This window comes from Polypterus senegalus, chromosome 15 (genome assembly GCF_016835505.1).
Source record: "Polypterus senegalus isolate Bchr_013 chromosome 15, ASM1683550v1, whole genome shotgun sequence".
Lineage (NCBI taxonomy): Eukaryota > Metazoa > Chordata > Cladistia > Polypteriformes > Polypteridae > Polypterus > Polypterus senegalus.
The window spans coordinates 78,536,499-78,547,878 of record NC_053168.1 but is presented as its reverse complement, the minus strand read 5'-3'; the positions used below and the strand labels follow the sequence as shown (position 1 = coordinate 78,547,878).

The window sequence follows — 11,380 nt, the reverse complement described above, 5'->3', positions numbered from 1 at the left end:
CTACGGAAGACAACAGTGGTGGATGATTACAGAATTATTTCCATGGTGAAGAGAAACCCCTTCACAACGGCCAAATAAGTGAACAACACTCTCCTGGGGGTAGGCGTATCGATATTCAAGTCTACCATAAAGAGAAGAATGCATGAAAGTAAATACAGAGGGTGCACTGCAAGGTGCAAGCCACTCATAAGCCTTAAGAATAGAAAGGCTAGATTGGACTTTGCTAAAGAACATCTAAAAAAGCCAGCACAGTTCTGGAAAAACATTCTTTGGACAGATGAAACCAAGATCAACCTCTACCAGAATGATGGCAAGGAAAAAGTATGGAGAAGTGTGGAACAGCTCATTATCCAAAGCATACCACATCATCTGTAAAACACGGTGGAGGCAGTGTGATGGCTTGGGCGTGCATGGCTGCCAGTGGCACTGGGACACTAGTGTTTATTGATGATGTGACACAGGACAGAAGCAGCTGAATGAATTCTGAGGTGTTCAGAGACATACTGTCTGCTCAAATCCAGCTAAATGCAGTCAAATTGATTGGGCGGTGTTTCATGATACAGATGGACAATGACCCAAAACATACAGCCAAAGCAACCCAGGAGTTTATTAAAGCAAAGAAGTGGAAAATTCTTGAATGGCCAAGTCAGTCACCTGATCTTAACCCAGTTGAGCATGCATTTTACTTGTTGAAGACTAAACTTCGGACAGAAAGGCCCACAAACAAACAGCAACTGAAAGCCGCTGCACTAAAGGCCTGGCAGAGCATTAAAAAGGAGGAAACCCAGCATCTGGTGATGTCCATGAGTTCAAGCCTTCAGGTTGTCATTGCCAGCAAAGGGTTTTCAACCAAGTATTAGAAATGAACATTTTATTTCCAGTTATTTAATTTGTTCAATTACTTTTGAGTCCCTGCAATAAAGGGATTGTGTTAAAAAAATGCTTTAGTTGCCTCACATTTTTATGCAATCTTTTTGTTCAACCCACTGAATTAAAGCTGAAAGTCTGCACTTCAATTGCATCTGAGTTGTTTCATTTTAAATTCATTGTGGTAATGTACAGAACTAAAATTAGAAAAAAGTTGTCTCTGTCCAAATATTTATGGACCTAACTGTATATCACCCAAACTTGTTATTTAACAGAAACCTTCAAACATTTATTTTATTACTGTTTTGATTATCTCTGTATTTAATTTATTATTGCTTTTTGTGTGTTTTTTTTCTTAGTATTTTCTCACCTTTTTAAGGTTTTTGATCATAAGGATTTTGATTATTACAATGATTTTTTGTTTGGACTCTTCTTTGGCATATTGATATTACATCATTTCTAAACAGTTGTTTTTTGAGTTGCTAGTTAACTAATTTTTGGCACATCCTTTAGACTTCAATTTTTGATACTCATCTAAAGGTTTAAATGGATATATTTTTGACTTCTCAAATAAAATCTTTACTTGCCAACTGCAATTTTCTCCTGATTCTTACTTTTCACTCATTGCTATTTTCCCCTCCTAGCTGAACAATCACAGGGCTGTGTGGTTCTAGAAACTGTTCGGGTTACAAGGGCACAAGATAAACACATAGACTACTTATAACATTCAAGGATATTTGCAGGGCACGATCACCCACATTCATAAACCAGATGAATTTAAACCTAATATGCATGCTTTTTGGATGTGAAAAAAATACGAATACCTGAAGAAAAATTTGTAAATTCTACACAGGTCATGGTCAGTATTACAATCCTTTTAGCCCAAAACTACTATGACAGAAAAAGGGATGGGCAATTGAAATTGCCAAATACTGTTGCATCATTTTTTAAATGTCCACAATTAAAGATAGCTTTAATAGGGTGAATTCAACATTGTGGATACTTATTTAATTCTTGTGCAAGTTAATAGTAAAGAAAAATCCTAGCATCAAACTTAAGAAAGACTTTTTGACTATGATGCTTATATTTTCGTTAAGATGCTAGTTTTTTTTTATTTTTTTTACTTTCCAGGTTTGACCTGCTTTTGGATTTTGTAGGTCACAATCATCTTCTGGTCCATTATTTCTGCCCTAGTAGCCTGCCAAGTTCTATTTTCTGGTAGAACAACATGATACTGAAATTGACACCAAATACTGTTGAGTAATATACGAGACACATCTAGTGAAGGCTATGCAGTTAAGACATTGACATTGATAGTTGGACATGCAAGTATGAATTTTAGTCTAGTGTGTACAAATGACAATACTACTACATTGTGTCCCTAACCTTCTTTTCTATTTTTTTAAAAATGGTAATAACCTTTATGTTTTTGCCAAACACTCACTAGACAGTCACTTAAGACTCCTGAAGACTATGTAGGTTTCCATGCTAGTAAAAAATATTAAGACTAATTTACACAGAATCTAATCTTCTTCTACAAACCTGATATAGACTATTAACATAGGAGATCCTGAGATATAACACCCTAATATTAAATTTGTATCTGTGTTCTCTATTAGTTAACTTTACCAGTTACCCGCAATGGCATAAACAGTTTTCAGATTTGATAAGCTGTAACAATGAAAAAAGCAAAAATTGGCCATGAATCAAAATAAATACATAAAACAATTTACAATCTTCAATGTTTTGGAGTCCATTAGGATATCCAAGACAAGGCTGTGCGTAAGACATTCCAGGGGAACATTGTGAGATCTATTTTTTAAGTAATCTACTTTTTTATTCAGTTGCTAATCAATGGTTTTACCTAAATTATGGGAAATATATATATAGTCATACTTATAACTTGACTGAGACCCTTATCCAAGACAACTTACAGTATTTGAGAGATACAATTAGTTACATTTCTTGCGTTTTTGCAGTTGGAGTACAGGCAAGTGAAGTGACTTGCTCGAGGTCACACATCATCAGCAGTGGGTTGTGCAGGCCCGTACCTAGGGGAGGGACAACCATGACACTTATCAGGGGCCTGCCCTTTTTTGAGTTTTTTTTTTTCTTGAAAGGTCCATTATTAACGCACATATTTGAAACACGAAAGGGACCCGAACTCTGTCAGCTGCCTGGGGCCCAGAATTTCCTAGGTGCATGCCTGGATTGTGATCCGACAACCTCAGGGTTTGCAGTCCAAAGTCTTGACCACTATGCCTGCCTTTACTTTATTCACCTATCCAAAACAGTGCAAGGATTACTTTTGCACAATACAGTTTCTTACATATTTTCACAAGCTGAACATTGACAACTAAAGATTTTTGCTCAGTTGATAAGATCAACAAAATGCATCACTACTCAGCACCACTTACAAGGCCATAAAAATACATGTTACTTCTATTTGTGAACTGTATTTTAAATGAGTAGCAACATGTGCACAGGTTTGCAACGGTCTAGTATCCCATGTTCAATTAGATGCTACAGTGCCCTTTAAAACCTGGCCTTTTTTTGGATGCTTTACCTAAACAGTGTTAGAAAAAGCAGAGGCGGATAAAGCTCTGCATAAAAAGTGTTGTTGCACTTCACACATCATTTACCCCTTTCTCGCTGCAGGCAGTCGTGCGCATAGACATAGAATTACTAGATGCTGCATGACCAGCAGCATAGCACGTCAACGTCACCACCATATTGCAAATGGCACTGCTGTGGAGTGAAGTAATGGATAAAGATGCCTCACGCATGTGCTGCTTGGGATTGTACAAACCGCTGTGTGCGCCAAACCAGTTCCCGGGGGATTACATTTCACAGGTAAGGTTGAACAATTGTTTTGGTTATATTTGGCCATTAGAAAATCCCATTTTATAATCTTAACTTTAGCTACGCCAGGCTAAGCTAGCAAAGCGATGCATTTATGTGCTCAAGTGAGCCTCCAAACAACGTTTTGGCTAAATGTATTTATTCACTAACTATGTAGATTGTTGTTAGCTGTTAACATTTCTCAAACTTTGAAGGTTTCTAAAGAAATCCACCTCAGGAAGGAGTGGGAGGTAGCCCTTAGATGGGATTTTGAGAAAGCTGTCCTGTGATGTGTGCCGTGTTAGTTTGGTAACAGATGATCTACAGGCATCATAAGATCAAAGCTACCACTTGCTCACATTAAAAAACAAAGCAGGTTTGATGATTCCTTTTGAGGGTACAGTCAAGGTGGTCAAAGTAGCTGAGCGTGTTATCCGACAGTCGACATTAGGGCAAGCTGTCAGTGTTTCTTTGATCAATCAGTTTGTTTGGGCAGAGATTGGTTCAGATGATGTTTTTTCTCAAGGAGCACATTGAGGAAACACAGTCTGAAATTGACAACCATCATTTTATGCTCCTGTCTTACACAAACTAAGGCTGTACCATATTGCCAGACTGAATACTCTCAAATTACGGAGTGGCAACACACGGAAAAAGCTCCGTAAGACAGTTCTGTTTCAAGGATTTTAGATCCTATCCTGTATATATTTAAGTAACCATATTGTGTGTGTGCGTGTGTGTGTGTGAGAGAGAAATTGAGAGAGGAATGAGTGAAATGTTTTCAGAAATTATTAAGCCAATTTGTACACAATAAAATTGTTTATTTTTGTCATTGAGTGAGTGAGCGAGAGGGAGTGTAAGTCTGTAGGAGATCAGTGAGGTAGAGGGGAGCAAGGTTGTGGAGAGCTTTAAATGTTAAGAGCGTATTTTGTATTATAGTCAGTAGTGAACAGGGAGCCAGTGAAGTTGAGAGAGAATAGGTGTAATATGTTCAGTGGATTTAGAACAGCAGGTTATTATCTTGGCAGCAGAATTTTGAAGAAGTTGTAAGCGATGCATAAGTTTTTGTGGGATGCCAGATTGAATAGCATTACAGTAATTATACGTGAGGTGACTTGGGCATTAACCAATACTTCAGTACTGTGTTGCGCAAGAACTGGGCGAAGTCTAGAAATGTTTCGGACATGGAAGAAGGCAGCCCGCGAAATGTTACTTATATGGGAGGAATTATTTAATAATAACAATAAAAATTATTATTATTATTTAATAATTGCCATTATTAGTGTATAAATGGATATAAATAATTGCAATAAACGATTCGCCAAAATCTGTTGTATGTAAACGATACTGTTTAAAACGTTTTTGTTTTTTCATCAGAAAACCCGGTTTCCACGTCTACCTGTATTAGTTTAAATAGCACTTTTGCCACTCGAAATAGGGCGGGCGCGCTGACGTATCGTGTCGACTGGACAACACAGTGAATGCGGCGTCTACCTATATATGTCTATGGTCGTCCGTACCCTCGTCTATTGGAGAAGCATAGTATTGGCGTCTATTCCTTCTTGTCTATTCGCGTCCTGCCCAGCTCCCCTCAAGGGCGGGCCTTATTGTCTAGTGCGCGTGCGCGACCGTAGAAGCAACAAAAAAGTTTGCAGAAGTTGTGAGACATTGTTGGAGGAAAATGGGCAGAGTGATTGTTTTAGTCGCTTTTTTAGGTATTTTACTTGCACTGTTTGCAGAGAGATTTATCACTTTCAGGTATGTATACATAAGCAGAAAATATGACATGCTTCGTTTGAATGAGACTAGCAGACTTAGTAGATGGTAAACTTGACCTATATAGAAAGATAGTTTCTCCCGTTTTCTCCGGCACCACTCCCCCATCACCGGCCGTGCTATTAAATGCTTCTATGGCATAGTATTAATGTTACTAACATTTGTACTTTTTGCACAGTGTTTTAAAATGTTGATCACCAATGTTAAGTTTCTGCAACAAAACGCGAGAATAATCTTACATTTTTAGTGGACATTTTTTTTGGTAGATCTTTTAATTTTATTCGGCTTAAAAGGTGGAGGACACAAGTTGTTGCCTTCCTTCTAAGAATTTATCTCGACTTGAGCGTTATCTCAGCCTTGAATTTGTTTCGAGCACGCCCAATTCAAGCCACGGTTGGGGTGTGGAATCAAGTTTGCTCTGTCATAAGCTACACATTCGTTACTATCGCCACTCCACATGCATAGAGTAGCTCCAGGGGTATATTAAGGCGTGTTGCTTGAAATAAAATGTTCGACCGTTCCCTGCACCCAGTAGCTTTAGAAATCTAGTTTGTGTGTATGTTATAGCATTACAGTTCTGGTTATTTGTTTAACTCTGTCTCATCATTTGTTCCCTGGTATGCTGTTGTATATAATGCACAGTATCACATATTTAAATGAATTAATTTTGTTGTTATTCCTTGAATCCCCTCAATTAGAAGTGCTAACATTTACTTTTTTGGCTGCTGCCGTTATCAAAGAAGGGTTACAACATTCGAAAAACAATTTTTAACTTTTTTTTTTTTTTTTTTGCGCAAGTGAAGTGATTTGCTTGTGCTCATATAGTGTCAAGTAGCTGGGTTTGCGCCCACAACCTCAGGATCTGAATTTCAAAGTCTTACTACTGTGCTAATAATAGTTTTAAATTAGCACAGAACTCGAACTTATGAATGCAGTTCTTTTAAGTAAAATAACTGCTCCAACGGAACAATGTCTTAACGCGATTTTAATCCCTTCTGTAAAATGCTGTTTCTTTTAATATGTTACTAAAGCACATGTTACATTAACATTATATTGGCGTGGAGTTTAAGTGTGCCATGTGTAGCTTTACCCAAATGTTACAGGAGAAATCCTGTCTTGGATTAAGTGAGTTTCAAAGTGAATAGATCATTCATGTGACAGTGTGCAAAATGAATCCAATAAATAAAATGCATTCCTGTTTTACTGTTTTATTATTGTGTTCTCATTTTGCTTGGTTATGTATTTTATCTCACAGGAGTAGAATCTTGGCTACTAGGGAATTAAAACAAAATCATCTTCCCAACTGTCAGTACCTTAAAGGAATTGGTAGGTATTTAAACCATCATTTTATATCAATAGCAAGAGAGTTTTTATGCATGTTGTTAAACACAAAAAACTGCAGTTACACTTGATACAGTTTTGGAGAGCTTGTGAATAAATAGTGCTAAAGTTCACTTGTGCTTTCTGTGGTATAACCATTTGCATACCTGAGGGCATTTTTTGGAGATGAATTTTAATGTATTTCTTTTTTTCAGCATATGGGTCAGAAGATATTGCCATTCTACCAAATGGACTGGCACTGATCAGTTCGGTAAGTATATTTTATTTTTAGGTGCAACTTTTCTGAAAAGAAAAAAAAAACAATCTTTAAAAAAAAAATGTCAAAGTAATTCTCGGTAACCTTTTCCTCCTGTTTTGGGAATGTTATTACATGCACTTTGTTGCATCAAATGGTACCCTAAATTTAGGATGGTTATTGCAAATAAAGTGCCGATCCATATCCAGACTGCAAGTGGTTATTCGGGTCCTAATCTGCACATATTTAATGTTTGTTCTTTCCATCACTTGCCTATTATAAACACATGGTAAGTTTTCTAGCTTATTTTAAATTGTCACCATTGTAAAGTAATATACCTATAACATTCTCAAATACAGTATGTTTAATCCAATTCAGGGTCACAGAAAGACTGATCTTATTCCTGCAGCACTGAATGTATGACAGGAAAGGGCATCAATGCTTTGCAGTGATTTTTTTTCACATTTATTCACAGGAAGTACCATTTTTGGTTTCCCTGTTAACTCAGCCTGCATTATCAGTAGGGATTTTGGTTAAAAACCTAAGTACACATGAGAGTGCCACCAATAAAATGTGAATAGTATTTTGGAAATACATTTGGACTGAAGAGAATGTATTGCTAGAGTAGATTCAGTCTGAGGTTGTAACAATTGTTAAATATGCAGTGTGAAATAGTTTGTGTATATTGCTATACCATTTTTTTCATTTTAATGGTAGATTGGTAGAAACACTAATAAAAATATACAAACCTTAAAATACTTGCATCAATTGGCTCTTTTGATAATCTCAGTGATATTTTGAAAAAAATACTGAAATAAACAGACAATGAAATGCTTGATTCCAAAGGAAATATATTATGGAGAAAGCGGATGATATTACGAGGGTCATTCAAAATGTTTCTGCACTTTTATGTTTTCGTTGGAAACAGTGAAGGTGGGAGGAATAGTAACTGGTTGTGTCCGAAAGTGTCATGTGACTAGTTCTGTATGGCAAGCCAGCAGCCCTTGCAGTTTAGTATAAGAGTTGTCACCCTTTGGTGAAGATGGCTATGAAACTTATAAATTGCACCAAAGAGAAACAGCATTCTGTCGTACCCTTTTTGTGGACAGAAGGTCCCAGGAGCACAAATTCATCTCTACATGTATGCTCATTATGTGGATAAAGTTCTCTCTCTTAGAGTCTGAGTGGGTTGAAATGTTTGAAAATGGCTGTACTAGTGTTACGGATGCAGAACACTCCAGATGTCTAGCTACTGCCGTGACCACGAGGAATGAGGTAAGAAAGCAGCAGTGCATCAGTGGCTACGTGCTCAGCCAAAAACATATATTTTTTGCTGATGGCTTTAAAAGGTTGGCACGGCACTGGGAAAATTGCATCACAAACGGAAGGTGACTATGTAGAAAAGTGATATAATTTGTTTTTGAAATTCTTAATAAATATAGTTTTAAAAAAGTCCGGAAACTTTTTGAATGTCCCTTGTAGAATTATTAATCACCTAAATATTACCATCAAGGAAATCATTTCAGTAGTCACTAGATTTACAGAATGCTTTTTCTAGTAATTTAGTGCAATATCCAAATACAGAGGACCAAAGATTATTTTTTTTTTAATGTTTGCTAATTATAGCAAATAATATGGTCTGTGTCAACACCATAAACTGATTTGTCCCATTGCCTATCCAAAAAACAAATATACAGTATGTATATATACTTTAATAAGCCTAAGTTACTCACAGATGTTAGGGTTAAATGTCAAAGCTCATCTTATGGTAAAGACCTGTAGTAACACCATGCTGTTTCGTCCCCATTTTCTATGAACATGATTGAGCACCAGAGAAGAACAAATGGATAACATGCTCTGGAAATTTGTGTGTGGTATTTTTTTAACAGTTTACATTAAAATATTTTTGTAAATAATAACATTCAGTACACTACTAATAACCATAAATTCAGTATGATTCCTAGCAGGGTTTAGGTAATTTGGAAATGGAGCAAATTGAAAGAGAAGTGTGAATTATTCAAAGTCCAAGTAACAGATTTTAGCCCAGGAAACTGCTATAAAAGTGACTGCTTATTTTATTATATTAAACAATAACCAGTTTTCAAACTCACAAACCACTCTGCAATTATTTATTATTAGTGTTTTTATTTTGTAAAATAAAGGAGAGAAATAGATTATTAAAAATTCCTAAACTATAAAGATTTCACTTTGAACAACCTTCCAGTTAGTAGCTACCAATGTGATTATTCTGTGAAAACTTTCTTACAAGAGGAGTTCAGATATGACCCTGATCTCTCATTTAGTAACACAAAATCAAATCAAAAATAGTAACACAGTCATTTCCTGAATAATTTTTGCTTTTATTTGCAATTAAAAGACAAATTTTCTCATTTGCATCTTTTAAATTAGTCATGTTCAGGAGTGGTCTCAGTCCACTAAAGTGTCACATCAAGATAACATTTCAGAATTTCATGGAGCAATGAATGAACCAATGTAGATAATTTCTGAAAGTTTTTTGGAATATGATGAAATGATCAAGTAACTGCTATAAGTGACCTCAAAAAAGAAACGTATTCTCTTTTAAACATAATCCAGTATTATAAATTGCCATTTTTTAAATTACATAATGTCTGTCAGATTCAATTCCACTACTGGAATTTTACTGTATCTGCAGTTAACTGTGTGAAAAAAATGCTTCCTGAAAGGTATGTTTAAATTTCTATTAACCAAGTTGTATCTGTGCCAACAATACTGTATTCTTGTTTAAGGACTGACTCTAAAGTTATAGCTGGAATTCTTTTTCATAATTTTAGTTATTGCTTTAATCATTTAATGTTTTAAAATAATAGTTAAAATCCACAGCTAATAATCTGCAGTATTAGATTTAGAGTAGGTTCTCTTCATTGAACTTTCCCTAAAATGGTTAAGGGTTCCTTCAAATATAGAGGCCATACCCACAAAGACATTCCTAACATAACCCCACAAGTGCATTACATGGCTTCATAAAAGTTATTGATTTGTATTGTATGAAGTGCACTATATCTAACTTGTGATTCTTAACATTTCTGATACAGTTGTTTTTAGGTGCGTTTGCATTTAATGCATGATGGACCTATTGCAAAGATCCATGTTGGTCTGTCTCTTTGCATGAAACAACTCGGGCCCCTGTGGACCAGTCATGTTGAGATGTGCTAGCCAGATGTATTCATGAAAGAAACTTGTCAAAAGACAGTTCAATTTTTGTTCAGATATCTCAAACAGGTCATACTGTATGAAATTTTAAAATTTCAAAATATCTCATTGAAAAGCATTGGAAAATTTACAAATATGGTCATCTTAAAACTCAAATGTTCTATGCGACTACAGTAGGAATTAGTTTACTGTTTCAATATTACCGTGAGAGCAGTTGCTAAACCTTATATATTTTCCTCTTTTACTCATCTGACAGCCGCTCAGATGCCCAGTGCAAGTGAGCCAAATGTCAGGCAGGGCGCGTGCACAAACAGCTCACACAGTAGCACCTTCTGCTGCTGCTTTAGGTAAGTTAAATAATAGAGCACAAAAAAGTTACTTTTGTGGACATAAATGAAAGGAGATAGCGATTATGGAAGTACTAGTAGTGGCGCACTGCACAATAACGTGCAGTGAATACACTTGACTTGAGCATTCATAGTTTTCATACTCTTTTTTTTTTTTCTGTACGTTTAGCATTCGTTTGCTCAGAGGTTGATGCGCTTGCTGCCTTCTGAGCAGCTCTTGTTTTCTCCTCCCTAGCGACCTGCTTCTTTTCTTCTTTTCTTTTGTCGGTGTCTCTTCACATTAAAACTGATTAAGGTAGTGTTTTGTGTTGCAATTATGTAGTACTTTTTCTTTAATTTTTCACTTAAGCTGGCACTTAAATCATTCTTGAGGTAGGTTGAAGACTTAAGATATGAAGAGGTAGGGGAAGTGACGCCGAAGGGATGAGAATGGTGCCCGTACGCATGCGCCGCATTGCCGCCCTGCTGTCTGCTGCCGAGAGTTGATTCTACAATAAAACAAAAAATAAAAAGATGAATGACCTTGGAAATCAATCATCACATTGAAAGCGGATAGTAGATATCACGTAGTATATGTGTACCAAATTTCAGGTCAATAGTTCAAACGGGGGCGGCACGGTGGCGCAGTGGTAGCACTGCTGCCTCGCAGTTAGGAGACCTGGGTTCGCTTCCTGGGTCCTCCCTGCGTGGAGTTTGCATGTTCTCCCCGTGTCTGCGTAGGTTTCCTCCGGGCACTCCAGTTTCCTCCCACAGTCCAAAGACATGCAGGTTAGGTGGATTT

The 11,380-nt window shown here is 36.5% G+C and overlaps 1 protein-coding gene across 1 annotated transcript in view; it reads left to right on the top strand.

Annotated features, from left to right (window-relative positions):
- The first annotated feature begins 5,273 nt into the window (after nt 1-5,273).
- LOC120516140 (serum paraoxonase/arylesterase 2-like) overlaps nt 5,274-11,380 on the top strand; it is a 43,020-nt gene continuing 36,913 nt past the window's right edge. The window contains exons 1-3 of the mRNA XM_039737599.1: nt 5,274-5,466; nt 6,740-6,810; nt 7,020-7,075. Of these exons, the coding sequence (XP_039593533.1) occupies nt 5,390-5,466; nt 6,740-6,810; nt 7,020-7,075 (204 nt within the window). The 5' untranslated portion in view covers nt 5,274-5,389. The remainder of the gene's footprint in view (nt 5,467-6,739; nt 6,811-7,019; nt 7,076-11,380) is intronic.